Raw genomic sequence first — 16557 nt, forward strand, 5'->3', positions numbered from 1 at the left:
GTCCAGCCTCTCACCACTCTCCTGCTCAACAACTTCCTCCTCACCTCCAGCCTCACTCTCCACACCTCCACCTTTGCTCCATTCCCCCCACTCCTGACACTCCCTCACACCCTCAAAAGTCCCTCCCCAGCTTTTTTGGAGCCCCCTTCAGATGCTGGAAGGCCACAAGAAGGTCCCCTGGGAGCCTCCTCTGCTCCAGCCTGCACAGCCCCAACTCTTTCAGGCTGTGCTCACAGCAGAGCTGCTGCAGCCTCTCAGCATCCTCCTGGCCCTGCTCTGGACACTCTCCAGCATCTCCACAGCCCTCTTGTCCCAGGGGCTCCAGAGCTGGATGCAGGACTCCAGGTGGGGTCTCAGCAGTGCACAGCAGAGGAGGAGAATCCCCTCCCTGGCCCTGCTGGCCACACTGCTGCTGCTGCAGCCCAGGCTCTGCTTGGCTTTCTGGGCTGCAAGTGCACACTGCTGGCTCCTGCTGAGCTTCTCCTCCAGCAGCACCCCCAAGTCCCTCTCCTCAGGGCTGCTCTGCAGCCTGGCACTACCCAGCCTGCATTTGTGCTTGGCATTGCCTCCACCCAGCTGCAGGACCTTGCCCTTTGTCTTGTTAAACCCCCTGAGGCTGGCCTGTGCTCACCTCTGCAGCCTGTGCAGGGCTCTGTGGATGGCACAGTTTTTCAAGCACTTCACAAGTGACACAAAGGATACAGAGCAGGGATGCTGAGCAGCAGAAAAACATGTGACATGTCTGGAAAGACTCCAGGCAGGCTTGGGGTTGGGTTTATTTTGCTGCTTCTCACAGAAGTGACTTTGAAGCCATCTGCAAACAGGAGTTTGTTCTTCTGGGGAAGAGGTGTTGGAATACCCACAACAACAACAACAACAAAAACCCACCAACTTAAAAGCATGAGTGGAAGGTGTGGAGCTGAGAAAACAGAGAGGGGGAGAATCTTCATTTGCCAAGAGGCAGTGACAACTTTTGGGACAGAAAAGTACATTTCACATCACAGAGGTTTGGGGTTGTTGGGTTGGGGTTGTTTTTTTTTCAGCTACAGTAACCCTGCCAACACATTTCACAGCAAATTCATTGGAGGGCAAAGAAAAAGAGTGCTTAATGCAGACACATGTAATGGAAATGTCAGTTCAATCCATCAGGAGTGCTGAAGCTGGCAGCAAAGCTCTGTGCCATGAAGAGTACAACCACTAAAATATTCACGGCCAACAATGGGCCTCTCAGAAAGGTAAATTCCTGCTTCCCCTGCTCTGCCCTCCACATGCCTCCAATTGGTACTCACCAGATCAGAAACCCCAGCCCTGGAGACCACAGCACCTGCTGCTCACCCATGTCATAGAATCACAGAATCAGGCAGGTTGCAAGAGAGCTCCAAGCTCAGCCAGCCCAACCTAGCACCCAGCCCTGCCCAACCAACCAGACCATGGCACTAAGTGCCCCAGCCAGGCTTGGCTGCAACACCTCCAGCCACAGCCACTCCACCACCTCCCTGGGCAGCCCATTCCAATGCCAATCACTCTCTCTGCCAACAACTTCCTCCTCACATCCAGCCTAGACCTCCCCTGGCACAGCTTCAGACTGTGTCCCCTTCTTCTGTTGCTGCTTGCCTGGCAGAAGACACCAACCCCACCTGGCTACAGCTTCCCTGCAGGCAGCTGCAGGCAGCAATGAGCTCTGCCCTGAGCCTCCTCTGCTGCAGGCTGCACACCCCCAGCTCCCTCAGCCTCTCCTCACAGGGCTGTGCTCCAGGCCCCTCCCCAGCCTTGCTGCCCTGCTCCAAACACCTTCCAGCACCTCAACATCTCTCTTGAATTGAGGAGCCAGGAGGCTCAGTGAGCACATTGGTGAGTTCCCTCAGTACTCTTAGCAGGATCCCATCTGGCTCCCTAGACTTCTGTGTGCCTAACTGGAGTAGCAGGTTGCTTACCATCCTCCCTTGGATGCTGTGCCTTCGTGCTGCTCCCCATCCCTTTCACCTAGCTCAAGGGGCTGAGCATTCAGAGGACAACAGATCTTACTTTTAAAGGCTGAAGTGAAGAATCATAGAATCACTGAATCAGAGAATCACTGAATCAGAGAATCACTGAATCAGAGAATCACAGAATCAGAGCATCACTGAATCACAGAATGGTCTGGGTTGGAAGGACCCTCCAAAGGTCATCTAGTCCAGCTCCTTATCCTTGGTCACTATGTTGCCCTCCACACTCAGTAAAGGATGGGGATTCTTCTTAGCCCTGCTTTTGCTGTTAATGTATTTATAGACATAGTTTATATTGGTTTCTTTTTTAACAGCAGTAGCCAGATTAAATTCCAGCTGGGTTTTGGCCCATGCTCTGTAATAAAAGGTTGAAGTCGTTGTTGTCATTCAGCTAAACCAAATCTGCCATTTGTTCAGTTGCAAATAAACCTCTAGGCAGAGCTGTGTAAACAGCTGCTCCTCTTACAAAGAGAAGGGTTATCAGGCCATTAGTTGGGAGTTAAATTTGGGATATCTGAGGGAATGAAAAACTGGAAGCAAAATGAAGACAACAAGCACCAAGGTAAAGAAAAAGAAATAGGTTTGGGAATTCCAGTCTCCACTGATGGTAATGAATTAATCATGCCCTGGACACAAGGGTCAATTGGTAAGGAAAAACTTGTGTCCCTAGAATCACAGAATGGTTTAGGTTGGAAGGGACCTCGAGGACCATCTCGTTCCAACTGCCTGCCATAGGCAGGGACACCTCCCACTAGAGCAGGTTGCTCAAGGCCTCATCCAACCTGGCCTTGAACAACTCCAGGAAGGGAACATCCACAACCTCCCTGGGCAACCTGTTCCAGGGTTTCATCATCCTCACTGGAAAGAGCTTAGAACCAACCAGGTTGGAAGAGACCTCCAAGATCCTATTAAACACTGGAAATCCTCATGGTGACCAAGATAGTGAGAGAGAAGAAACCTATTCACTGATGGCAAGCTCGTGAACACCTTAAAGAAGTGAAATCTCTTACCTGTCATGTAACACTTGATATCCTGAGAGTTGCTAATGGGATTGTTGTTTTTGAACATATACAGGTTGAAAGGCATTATGTTATTGCTACTCAGATGCTTCCACATATCGTGGTCTGGACTTGTCCACCGACCTGCCAGCACATCATAGTCTCTCCGTCCCATGTGGATAAGCTTTGTGAGGGGGTCGTAGAGTCCTCCATGGTAGCCAATGATGATCTGGAAGTTGGGATTGGTGTCCATATAGATCTCCCCATATGCTGTGTACAGTATCTGCTTAATCATTAAGCCAGTCCCACTGAAAACAGCCAATGGAGTGCCAATGTTATCGCAGGCGATGTAGAATTCATCGCCGCTGCTGAGCTCCATTGCAAAGAGGTGGCCTTGGAGGTCATAGTAGAGAGAGGTGATCTCGGAGCTCGAGTGGTTGTATAGATGTGTGACCTTGGTTGGGTTGGTCAGGTCTGCGTAGAAGAACTGCAAGTGATGGCCATGGCTGGTTTTGCTGGAGACTCTCCTTCCCAGGCCGTCGTAGCGATACTTCACGCTCCACCCGCTAGCTTTATTGTAGGCTTTGATGAGGAGGCCTGCCGAATTGTACTCAAAAACATCACTGCCCCTTTGCTTCAGGAAACCATCTTCATCCATTTTGTACTGCACATCCCCCAGCCTCGTAATCCTATCCCTGAGGTCGTACCGGAGCGGCGTAAGGCGGGCGCTGTTCCCCGGGCTCAGCAGGTGGAGGTTTCCATTCAGGTCATAGCTGTAGCGCCAGAGCGGTTTGTCATTGATAGACACCGTCTGCAGCTGGCCATCGGCGTCATACTCATACGAGTACCTCGTGGTGTTGGCATAAGGGCCAACCTTCAGCTCCTTCTTGACCACCCTCCCCATGTTGTCATACTGCACGGTCATCCAGTACATGAGAGACCGGAATATCTCGTACTGCACCTCCTTCATCCTGCCGTAGGCATCGAAATGCTTGGTGTGAGTCATGACAGCGGTGGTGATGATCTGGTTGATGTCGTAGTAAATGACTCCGAACTTGCCGAACTGCTCGGTTTTGCCCGACACGTCGTCGTACCGGTAGAGATCGATGGGCAGAGGCGTCTCGTTGATGACCGCTTGCATGCTGGTCACCCGGAAGCTGTTGTCGTAGTTGTAGTCGAAGCGCGCGTTCACCATGCCCTCCTCGGTGAAGCGGAATATCTGCCGGTCGATGAGGGGCCCGATCTGTCTGTACCTGATGGTGCAGGTGAAGCCTTCGTTCTGCAGGTTGATGGTCTTGAGCATGCCGGCGGTCTCGTCGTAGGCGAAGCTGATCTTCGTGGTGTCGTAGAGCATCTCGGCCAGCTTGGACAGCTTGCCGTACTTGTAGATGACGCGCCTGCCCGTGCCCAGGTAGAGCGTGTGCAGCAGCTGCTCGTCCTCCGTGAAGTCCTGGATCACCGAGGCGTTGCCTTCCGGCGGCCGGTAGATGTTCCTGTAGTAGCCGACGGAGCGGATGGTCTCCAGCGTCTGACGGGCGACGTTGGGCATGGTGACCGACGACAAGCGGTCGTTCTTATCGAACTCAAAGATGTACTGCCTCTGGCTGTGGAGCAGCAGCACCATGGACTGCATGGGAAGGAGAAAAGCACAGGTTACAGCCTTGGTTTTCAGGCAGGGCTATACTCAACTCCCGCGAAACCTGCCGGCGAGCAGCAACAGAACAAAGGGGGACAGCCTCAAGTTGTGCCAGGGGAGGTCTAGGATGGATGTTAGGAGAAAGTTGCTGGCAGAGAGAGTGATTGGCATTGGAAATGGGCTGCCCAGGGAGGTGGTGGAGTGGCTGTGGCTGGAGGTGTTGAAGCCAAGCCTGGCTGGGGCACTTAGTGCCATGGTCTGGTTGGTTGGGCAGGGCTGGGTGCTAGGTTGGACTGGCTGAGCTTGGAGCTCTCTGCCAACCTGCTTGATTTTATGGTTCTGTGATTCTAGGTCACACAGAAATGCATCCAGACAGGTCTTGAGTCTCCAGAGGAGCCTCCACAACCCCTCTGGGCAGCCTCATCCTCAGTGCTCCCTCATCCTCACAGTAGAGAAGCTTTTCCTCCTGTTTTCCAGTTTGTATTCCCTGCGCCTTGTCCTGTCACAGGACACCACTGCAAGGAGATCAGCACCTTCCCCTTGCGAGAGAAGAGGACCCTTACCTTCTCCAAGTACGTGTAGCTCCACGACTTGCCGTCAGCAAAGATCCTCGACGTAATTCTGCCAGACTGGTCATACTCCATCCTCTCTGACATTGTGCCCCTCTGAATCCCTGCAATGTGTCCCCCTGAGGAATAGGTGACATTGACTCCGTTGAGTCGGCTGCTGGGTGACCAGAGGCTGGGCCTCCCTGCCTGGTCGTAGAGGATGCGGAGCGTGAACTTGCGGTGGTCATCGTAGATTTTCTCTGTCCTTGTCACACGATCAAAGTCAAGGGACAGCAGGTTTCTGTTGTGAACCTACAGGAAAGAGATGGAGAATTAGGGAGCTAGAACCATTCAAATCACAAAGGCTGTCCTTGTTTCACCAAACAGCTCTTTGCAGCAGGCTGGAGAGCATCCAGCTCTTCGCTGCTTCTGGGTAAGAGGCAATTTCCATAGCAAAGACTTGTCCTAATGCTGCTTCTGGTGGCTTCAGTGGGGAGGGAGGAAGAACAGCAGGGTACTTGTGAAACATCACCACACCAAAGGAATACTGAGAGGCCTGGAACACAAACCCTATGAGGAGAGGCTGAGGGAGCTGGGGGTGTGCAGCCTGCAGCAGAGGAGGCTCAGGGCAGAGCTCATTGCTGTCTGCAGCTTCCTGCAGGGAGGCTGTAGCCAGGTAGGGTTGGGCTCTGCTGCCAGGCAAGCAGCAAGAGAACAAGGGGACAGAGCCTCAAGTTGTGTCAGGGCAGGTCTAGGCTGGATGTTAGGAGGAAGTTCCTGGCAGAGAGAATGATTGGCATTGGAATGGGCTGCCCAGGGAGGAGGTGGAGTGGCTGTGGCTGGAGGTGTTGCAGCCAAGCCTGGCTGGGGCACTTAGTGCCATGATCTGGTTGGTTGGGCAGGGCTGAGTGCTAGGTTGGGCTGGATGATCTTGGAGGTCTCTTCCAACCTGCTTGATTCTATGGCTCTATGATCACAGCAGGAACCAGAGTTTTAATGTGAGTTTACTAACATACTGCAGGCACTGGAGGTTAAGCCTTTCCCCCAGGACAAGAGATGGAGGCCCTGATCAGTGTAGATGTTATAGAGGGCAGGAACTCTCCATGAGAGCTGGGAGCCTTAGCTTGGCTGTCATGGGGTTATTCAGTGCTGCAATAATTACACTCCTGCCACCTTCACTGCCTCTGCATTTCCAATGATCAAAGGTATCTACTTCAAAGGCAGGAGCAGGAGCACACTCTGATTCAGGGATTGTAGCTCACAGTGATACAAAAAGGAGCTGATAACTCAACTCATATCCAGCCACGTGAGCAAGGTGACTTACAAAGCCACCTCAGCCCAGCAGCAAGGCACTCAGCAAGGGCAAAGGCCCCAGCAATCCAGTATGAGCTTGCCACTGAAGGTAGCTCTTTCTCCATCCCACCAGTTCTGAACCACTTTCAGCTGGAGAGCCCCACTTTTTGTAGGGTTCTTCCAGCTGCAGATTTTACTGGGATGAACTTCAAACTCCAAACAGTTTGGTTTTCAGTGCTCCTTGCAGCACTTCAGCTGCAGTCAGTAAGCTGGGGTTTGGAGGCTGCTGCAAGGTCTTCAGAGTGCAAGTCAAACATGCTGCTGCCTCCTATGCTGAGTGACACCAAGAATCCTGACCTAAGCACAGCTCTCAGTCCTTGTCCAGCTTTTATTCTGGCCATTACTTCAACATCATAGAATCAACCAGGCTGGAAGAGACCTCCAAGTTCATCCAGTCCAACCTAGCACTCAGCCCTGTCCAATCAACTAGGCCATGGCACTAAGTGCCCCAGCCAGGCTTCTCTTGAACACCTCCAGGGACAGTGACTCCACCACCTCCCTGGGCAGCCCATTCCATTCCATTCCATTCCATTCCATTCCATTCCATTCATAGAATCAACCAGGTTGGAAGAGACCTCCAAGATCATCCAATCCAACCTAGCACCCAGCCCTGGCCAATCAACCAGACCATGGCACTAAGTGCCCCAGCCAGGCTTTTGTTGAACACCTACAGGGATGGCAACTCCATCACCTCTTAAGTGAGAAGTCTTCACAGGGAACATAAATCCCAGGCTCACAGGATATTAGGGGTTGGAAGGGACCCAAGGAGATCCTTGAGTCCAACTCCCCTGCCAGAGCAGGACCACACAATCTAGTACAGGTCACACAGGAACACATCCAGACAGGCCTTGAAAGTCTCCAGGGAAGAAGACTTCACAACCTCTCTGGGAAGCCTGTGCCAGTGCTCTGGGACCCTTACAGTAAGGTTCCCCCTTGTGTTGAGCTGGAACCTCCTGTGCTGCAACTTACACCCATTGCTGCTTGTCAGAATTCAAAAGAAGGTAACCCAGGAGCTGGGGCTGGAAGAGGCAAAATCACAGCTGAGCAACTGGAAATGAGCTGAGGATGCATGTGGCCAGCCATGAGAGAAGGAACCTGTGCCATGATGTAAGTGTGAAGATGATGCAAGAGGAGCCAAGTGCAAAAATGGCTTTCAGCTTTTGAATTAGAATGCAAAAAGGAAGGTATGGCAGGGAAAAGGAGATGATGGTGCTCCAGTGTAATGCATCTAAAACAGAATGTAAATGGGCAGGAGGAGGGAGGGAATCAGCCAGCAGTCCACTGCAAGAGACAATGAAAAGGTAAGTACAGATGCCCATGAGTAACTAACAGAGCTGCTGCTAGAAAGAAACACGAGTGGCAACTGCTTGCTCAAAAAGCAACCCAGCAAAGCAGGGAGCAACAGGATCTCTGCCTTCCATCTATTCACAGAGCAGCTCCAGCCTGGCAGCTGCAGCTTCTTCCACTACTGATCTCTGCCAAGAGAGGTGCAAAGAGCTCTTCCAGGGCTGGGACAGTAATCCAGGCTGAAAATGGTCCCCTTAATCCCCACGCCAGCAGCACCGTGCTGGAAGGACCAAATAACAGCTCCTGGGATAGCTCTTAAGCTCAGTCCAAGGCTCTGCATCCCATTACTGGTGCCCTAAGTCGTTCCACCCTCACCATGCTCTGGCAAGCAATTTCTGCAGGACTAGTTGGAACCAATCTCCTTTCTCATTACTTGTTTTTATGATGTGATTGCTGCTGCTGCTCTCTTGGTGTAATCTCTCTTCTCTCTGAGAAGTGCTGCAGCGCCAACAGCCAGACCTCATGATGATGGGCAAAATGAACTCCCTGCCAGACAGCCTCTGAAGAGAGGCTAAACCTCTTTCATCCTTCTTCAAGGGTGAAATCCCTGAATCATTGAATCTTCAACTAGAGCAGGCTGTGCAGAGCCCCATCCAACCTGGCCTTGAACGCTTCCAGGGATGGGGCATCTGTAACCTCTCTGGGCAGCCTGCTCCAGTGCTTCATAATCCTCATGTTAAAGAATTTCCTCCTGTTCTAAAATCTTCCTTTTTTTCCACTTTAAAACCATCACCCCTTGTCCTCTCACTACACACCCTTAGAATCACAGAATCAACCAGGCTGGAAGAGACCTCCAAGCTCATCCAGTCCATCCTGGCACCCAGCCCTGGCCAAGCAACCAGACCATGGCACTAAGTGCCCCAGCCAGGCTTGGCTGCAACACCTCCAGGTACAGCAACTCCATCACCCCCTTGGGCAGCCCATTCCAATGCCAATCACTCTCTCAATGTTACAAGTCCCTCTCCAGCTCTCCTGTAGGCCCTCTTTAAGTACTGAAACACATCTCTAAGGTCTCCCCAAACTTTCTCTTCTCCAGGATGAATAGAAGGTAGTTTTCTGCTGGGGCACTGACAGGGTTGCAGGCTTCAGACCAATAGCTGTGTTTTATGGTGAGCAGTTAAGCTGCCATCCTACATCCTAGAGTTCTTATCCTGGAACAGGGTCTGAAAAGCTCCTGCAAAAAGCTCTTGCCCCTCAGAGCATTTGGCAAGGGTTTTGATCAGCACAGGCTGAAGACAAGGTAAATTTAAGTCCACGGTTCAAAGTGTATTTGATGTCCCCTTTATAATGTGTGAGAGACTGAATTTAACCCCAAGCTCACGTTCCACAGTACCTTACTCAATCCCTTACCTTGCTCTGGAAAATCAAAGGCACAAACTTGCCACTGTCTCCCAGTTCCCCTTTGCTTCCCCCATGGAGCTCCTTTAGCTTACACTAAAATTAAACAGGCACTGATGTCCTTGGGAGCACAGGAGCACAAAAGAGGCAAGATTTCTCCTGAGAGCACTCTGGCAACTTTCAGTCAAGGAGGGCAAACAAGCCCTCTGCAGTGTCCAGTTGTGGGCTCCTCAATTCATGAGAGATGTTGAGGTGTTGGAAGGTGTTTGGAGCAGGGCAGCAAGGCTGGGGAGGGGCCTGGAGCACAGCCCTGTGAGGAGAGGCTGAGGGAGCTGGGGGTGTGCAGCCTGCAGCAGAGGAGGCTCAGGGCAGAGCTCATTGCTGCCTGCAGCTGCCTGCAGGGAGGCTGTAGCCAGGTGGGGTTGGGCTCTGCTGCCAGGCAAGCAGCAACAGAAGGGGACACAGCCTCAAGCTGTGCCAGGGCAGGTCTAGGCTGGATGTTGTTAGGAAGTTGTTGTCAGAGAGAGTGATTGGCATTGGAATGGGCTGCCCAGGGAGGTGGTGGAGTGGCTGTGGCTGGAGGTGTTGCAGCCAAGCCTGGCTGGGGCACTTAGTGCCATGGTCTGGTTGCTTGGTGCTAGGTTGGGCTGGCTGAGCTTGGAGGTCTCTTCCAAGCTGGCTGATTGTATGATTCTGTGAACTCCAGGAGCCAAGAACATCCATCTGATAAATGACTGCCTGCAGGGCAATTTCCCCAGCGAGCTGTTGGGATGGCTGCATCCAGACCCTGACACCTTGAGGAAATCACAGAGATGATGCTGGACTCTCCTTGTTAAGCAGCACACCATGAATGGTTAGCAGCCCATCCCGAGAGACCTCTCTGGCCAGGTCAGTTCTGGGGGGTGTGTGGGACATCAAGTTCTTGATGCCACCATTAACCTGCTGCCAAGGACTTGGGAAAAGCAAAGTGACTTAGAGTTGACTTTCCATGGTTAAACAAATGAAGGAGCTGAGCCAGCAGCTCTGTCTCTTTTGGCTGTCCTATTTGCTCCACTGTCAGAGATTATTTTACATCCTTCTTAATTGAAAAACTCAAGTTTGTTTAATGGGGAAAAAAAAAAAGAGGAAGGAACTCTGTCTCCTGGAGCAGAGTTTACCTAACTCTCTCACTGCAGATGGGCTCTGTGTTGCTCTTGGCCAGTGATGGGTTCAATTTGTAGCCAGCCAATTTGCAAAGCTATCTCACTGCTAGATTAGAGCAATGCAGCCTGCCATGGGAAGTGTGGGATAGGAGAAGGAAGAGAGGCTGCTGTAATGCATTTAGAATCATAGAATCAAACAGGTTAGAAGAGACTTCCAAGCTCATCCAGTCCAACCTAGCACCCAGCTGTGCTAGTTTGAAGCTAGCTGGAATGTTTTGGTGAGAAGAACTAGATCACAGGCTGTGAAAGGAAAACAGTGGTGATCTCTGCTGCACTCAGAGTCTTGCTGAGGAGTTTGGGAAGGAGCAATGAAAACATTAGATAACACTCTCACCAATTTTCACTCATGCTGCCTTGGGCTGTGACTGAGCAACATCTTACTCCCTAACCTCACCTTCCATTTTGGCCTAACCCACTTTGCTTCAGAACCTTTTGGCTGAACCTCCATTATTCCTTGGGACTGGGGTAAGGTTGAGAGGGGTAGGGGGAAGGTGAAGGGGAGGTTGAGAGCCCCTCCTGGGGACTCAGGTTTCTGGGAGGGGAGTTGTGTTTCTGTGTTACTTTTCCCTTGTCTATTTCTGTACATAACTGTATGTGCTGTACTGGTCAGGCCACACCTTGAGTACTGTGTCCAGTTCTGGGCCCCTCAATTCAAGAGAGATGTTGAGGTGCTGGAAGGTGTCCAGAGAAGGGCAACAAAGCTGGTGAGGGGCCTGGAGCACAAATCCTATGAGGAGAGGCTGAGGGAGCTGGGCCTGTTTAGCCTGGAGAAGAGGAGGCTCAGGGGTGATCTTATTACTGTCTACAACTACCTGAAGGGGCATTGTAGCCAGGTGGGGGGTGGCCTCTTCTCCCAGGCAAGCAGCAATAGAACAAGGGGACACAGTCTCAAGTTGTGCCAGGGTAGGTATAGGCTGGATGTTAGGAAGAAGTTCTTCACAGAGAGAGTGATTGGCATTGGAATGGGCTGCCCAGGGAGGTGGTGGAGGCACCGTCCCTGGGGGTCTTCAAGAAAAGCCTGGATGAGGCACTTAGTGCCATGGTCTGGTTGATTGGTTAGGGCTGGGTGCTAGGTTGGACTGGATGATCTTGGAGGTCTCTTCCAACCTGGTTGATTCTATGATTCTATGATTCTATCTGCTTGTCTATTGTGCTAGCTGTAAATATAAGCTTCATTCATATTCCCAGAGCTGGCTGAGACTAGTCTGGGTGATTTTTAAAGTGTGGGGAGGCAGGGAACACCCAAATGACCACACCAGCCCTGGCCAATCAACCAGACCATGGCACTAAGTGCCCCAGCCAGGCTTGGCTGAAACACCTCCAGGGACAGCAACTCCACCACCTCCCTGGGCAGCCCATTCCAATGCCAATCACTCTCTCTGCCAGGAACTTCTTCCTAACATCCAGCCTAGACCTCCCCTGCCACAACTTGACAATGTGTCCCCTTGTTCTCTTGCTGCTTGCCTGGCAGAAGAGACCACCTGGGGTTGCAGACAGCAATGAGCTCTGCCCTGAGCCTCCTCTTCTCCAGGCTGCACACCCCCAGCTCCCTCAGCCTCTCCTCACAGGGCTGTGCTCCAAGCTCCTCCCCAGCTTTGTTACCCTTCCCTGGACACCTTCCAGCACCTCAACAACTCTCTTAAATTGAGGAGCCTAGAGCTGGACACAGCACTCAAGGTGTGGCCTGAGCAGTGCTGAGCACAGGGGCAGAAGAACCTCCCTTGTCCTGCTCTCCACACTGCTCCTGAGCCAGCCCAGGATGCCATTGGCTCTCTTGGCCAGCATCTCTTTGCTGCTGTCTCATGGGAGCAGAGGGGTGAGGGCAGAAGGAAAGTAGTGGTTTGCTCACACATGGCAGAAAAGGATAACATTTCCCCAGATGAACACAAACATCTTAAACTGAACTTCCCTAAGCTTCTCCCTTGCCAGGGAAAGCAGCAATTACTGCTGTGAGGCAAGAGGAGAACATGACACACAGACGATGTTAAATGCTAAGCAATCCCCTGGGAAGCAATTAGCACCTTGCAGGTTTATGTCTTAGGGGTGCAGATGCTTCCATGCAGGTACAGACAGGCAGCTTAAAATGTCTTGCACAACCTCATCTGCTCTGAACCCCCAAACAGAGCCATAACTGAGTCCTTCAACCACAGAAGATACTCTTCTGCTTCACTAGAAGGGCTCAAAATGTGAGTCAATGCTGGCAGATTGATAGGGACACCATCTAACCATCTAAACTATGGCACCAAGTGGCACATCCAGTCTCTCTTTAAACACTTCCAGGGCCTCCCCAGGCAGCTCATCCCAACAGCCAACCACTCTTTCTGTGAAGAATTTTTTCCTAACATCCATCCTGGTGCAGCTTGAATCACAGAATCATAGAATCAACCAGGTTGGCAGAGGCCTTCAAGCACATCCAGGCCAACCTAGCACCCAGCCCTGGCCAAGCAACCAGAGCATGGCACTGAGTGCCCCAGCCAGACTCCTCACAGGAGAGGTGCTCCAGCCCTCTGGTCATCCTCGTGACTGTGTCCCCTTGTTCACCAGCTCATAAGGAGACATACTCAAGTCCCAAAGGCTGTGTCCCTGAAGATGAAGAGCCAGTTTTCTGTCCTGCAGCCTCACCCTTACTGCAGCAATGCAAATCAACCCTTTCCCCTCCTCCCAGTCACAAGAGTGGGGACTGCTGAGCCGGGCAGTGGTGCCCAGGACCGCTCAGGCTTTTCACTTACCCTCAGGCGACGCCCAAAGACGGTGACCTGCCCCCTGGCCTGCTCCTTCCTCTGCCTCCACTCCACGAGGTTGAGGCCGTTGTCGATGGGCAGGGTGACATTCCTCTTGCCCACGGTGGGGTTGACAGTGCCAGCCAGCAGATGTGGTTCTGTCTGCAGGGCCACCTCCATGCCGTTAGCGAGCATCAGCCGGAGGGAGCCATCGGCGCCGATGTAGTAGCTGTTCCGGACTTGGTCTGAAAAGAGAGGAGAGAGCTTTTCCTACAGCTCCAGCCCTTCATTTGCTGCCTCCCTCAGGCTTCCTGGGCATTTCTGATGGCTGTAACCAAGTGCAGTCTGTCACCCACCCACCCTGCTCACGCTGGGCAAGATGCACTGCGTAAAGGCGGTCAGTGTAACGATGGACAATCTCTTCCTCCTTCTGACGAGGTCCTGCACCTCAAATGCTTGCAGAAAACCTTCTCACAGGCTAGAAAAGGCACCAGTGGAAAAGCAATGTAATTCCCTGGCAAAGGACACAGATTCAAACCTACTCCTCTAAGCCAAAACACTGGCTGGTGACATACAGAATCACAGAATCAGGCAGGTTGGAAGAGAGCTCCAAGCTCATCCAGCCCAACCTAGCACCCAGCCCTGCCCAACCAACCAGACCATGGCACTAAGTGCCCCAGCCAGGCTTGGCTGCAACACCTCCAGCCACAGCCACTCCACCACCTCCCTGAGCAGCCCATTCCAATGCCAATCACTCTCTCTGCCAACAACTTCCTCCTCACATCCAGCCTAGACCTGCCCTGCCACTGTCCTTTGAGTCTCCAGCTGACATTGCCCTCTGCAGAGCAGAGCTCATGAAGAGTAAGAAAGCATAAGGCTGGCCTGGAGAAGAGAAGACTGAGAGGGGATCTTATAAATGCATATAAATACCTGAAGGGTGGAGGTCATGACAATGGGGCTGAGGTCTTTTCTGTGCTGGTCAGTGACAGAACAAGGAGCAACAGGCACAAACCAGAACACAGGAGAAGCTTCTTCCCCTTGAGGGTGCCAGAGCGGTGGAGCAGGCTGCCTATAGAGGTTGTGCAGCCTCCAGCTCTGGTGACTTCCAAAACCTGCCTGGCTGCACTGCTGTGTAGACTGCCCTAAGGGATCCTGTTTTGGCAGGGGGGGTTGGACTCAGTGATCTCTGGAGGGCCCTTCCAACCTGAAATATTCTGTGACTGTGATCCTAGGCATACCTGTGTTAGCAGGGGGGCTTGGACTGGGTGACCTCCAGAGGTCCCTTCCAACCCCTACCGTTCTATGAGACTCACTGAGAGCAGAACAGCTTTAAGAGGCACATAATACAAACCCTCCTTTATCTGAAGCTCCTCAGAAGCTGGAACAATGTGACAGTTTCTGTCTCCTAGACTGCCACAAATACCTAATTGTGAATAAACCCAGCCATTAAAAATGCATGTCAATTGCTTTCCCATTTGGAGGCAAGTTGGGTTTTGTTCACCGGTTACTGTGCTCAGCAGGAAACCAGATCAGAGGGAGACTATCATCCCTTGTCTGGACAAAGCAGATCAGCAAAGAGCACAGACTACAATGAGAGCAGGGGAGTGAAAAAAGGAAAGAGTTGGATGCTCCTTTTCCTTTCTCCAAGGCCCAGGGAACAGGAGTGATGGCTCACCCTGGCCCTAAGGAGGCTTCCGTGGTCAGAACATGGAGATTCAGTCTGGCGTGGTTTGTGCACTCCAACTTCTGCCCCTACCAGCATGTGAGCACAGTGTTCCCTTCCCATTTATTCCTCTTCTCTTTCCTATTTCATCATCTTTTCCTCCACCTCATCAGTCCTCCAATTCCTCACCATGGTCAGCAGAACTGTGTTCATCTCCAACAGCTACAAATTGGTTTCCCAAGTCCTACCCTGGCTGCTCACCTCTCCTTTCTCTTTTGTGCCTCTCCACACCAGCTCTTTTGCTCACAACCAGAACTTCTGGGGACAGGGATGGCCAATTTCCTAGATGCTTCCTTGTGAATGTTTGAGCAGCCAGAGAAAAAAGAACCAGAAAGACTTCCAGTGACCAGCTGGAAGCCTGTTTCAGGAGGAAAGTAACTGTGAAGTTGGAAGCCATTAAGAGAATGAAGCAAAGAGGTCAGCTGGAAGTGTGGCTTAGATTTATGCAACCCTATTTGTTATAACAATAATAGTAATGATGATGGAGGACTGTGGTGTGTGAGGACTGCACAGCAAGGGGACTGGCTGGGAATGAAGCAGAAAACAGCTGCAGAGCAGCCATGGTGAGAGGGAACGTGGCTGAGTAGGTGTCAGTGTGTGCCTGTACCAGCATGGGGGAAGCTCTGGGAAGCAGAGGATGCAGGTGATGGTTGATGCTGGGATTATCAAATTGATGCCTGTTTCCTGATGGATAATCCATTATGGGATCACAGGATGTTAGGGGCTGGAAAGGACCCAAGGAGATCATCCAGTCCAACCCTCCTGCCAGAGCAGGACAATCCTATCTAACACAGATCACAGAGGAACACATCCAGACAGGCCTTGAAAGGCTCCAGGGAAGGAGACTCCACAGCCTCTCTGGGCAGCCTGTGCCAGGGCTCTGGGACCCTTACAGGAAAGAAATTCCCCCTTGTGTTGAGCTGGAACCTCCTGTGCTGCAGCTTACACCCATTGCTGCTTGTCCTGTGCCAGGGAGCAGTGAGCAGAGCCTGTCCCCCCCTTCCTGGCAGCCCTCAGATACTTACAAACATTTATCCAATCCCCTCTCAGTCTTCTCTTCTCCAGACTAAGCAGCCCCAGGGCCCTCAGGCCTCATCAGGCAGTGCCCTCCAGCCCCCTCATCATCCTCCTAGCTCTCCGCTGGACCCTCTCCAGCAGATCCCTGTCCCTCTGCAACTGGGGAGCCCAAAACTGAAGGCAGTACTCAAGATGAGGTCTCAGCAGGGCAGAGTAGAGAGGGAGAAGAACCTCCCTTGCTCTGCTGGACACACTCTGCTTAATACACCCCAGGATGCCATTGGCCTTCTTGGCCCCCAGGGCACATTGCTGTGCCATGGGGAACTTGTTAGCCACCAGCACCCCCAGCTCCCTCTCCACAGGGCTGCATTTCATGCAGCTTGGCTGGTAGAGCGGCAGAGCCCCAACTGACCTTGGAGCAGGGTGTAGAAGGCTCCAGAAGCTGATAAATTAGTGGTTATGGTGACATCATCTTTGCTGGAGGTCTCCACCTGGACGTGCACGGAGCTGTCGGTGTCGCTGCGGAAGCTGCTGACTTGGCCAGTGGGGAAGGTGACGTTGGTCAGGCGGCCAAAGCTGTCGTACCTGAAAGGGAGGAGGGAAGGAAGTCAACAGCAGGAGGCAGGAATCATAGAATCATAGAATCATAGAATCAACCAGGTTGGAAGAGACCTCCAAGCTCATCCACTC

At 52.2% G+C, this 16557-nt stretch overlaps 1 protein-coding gene across 8 annotated transcripts in view; it reads right to left on the minus strand.

Moving 5' to 3' along the window:
- TENM4 (teneurin transmembrane protein 4) overlaps positions 1–16557 on the minus strand; it is a 704151-nt gene that overhangs the window by 12324 nt on the left and 675270 nt on the right. For all 8 annotated transcript variants that reach the window (XM_064168972.1, XM_064168982.1, XM_064168953.1 and 5 more), the window contains 4 exons: positions 16280–16452; positions 13137–13372; positions 5183–5479; positions 2996–4610 (listed from right to left, as the gene is read on the minus strand). In XM_064168972.1, the coding sequence (XP_064025042.1) occupies positions 2996–4610; positions 5183–5479; positions 13137–13372; positions 16280–16452 (2321 nt within the window). The remainder of the gene's footprint in view (positions 1–2995; positions 4611–5182; positions 5480–13136; positions 13373–16279; positions 16453–16557) is intronic.

The sequence above is a fragment of the Pogoniulus pusillus genome, chromosome 3, assembly GCF_015220805.1.
Source record: "Pogoniulus pusillus isolate bPogPus1 chromosome 3, bPogPus1.pri, whole genome shotgun sequence".
NCBI classification, from domain to species: Eukaryota; Metazoa; Chordata; class Aves; order Piciformes; family Lybiidae; genus Pogoniulus; species Pogoniulus pusillus.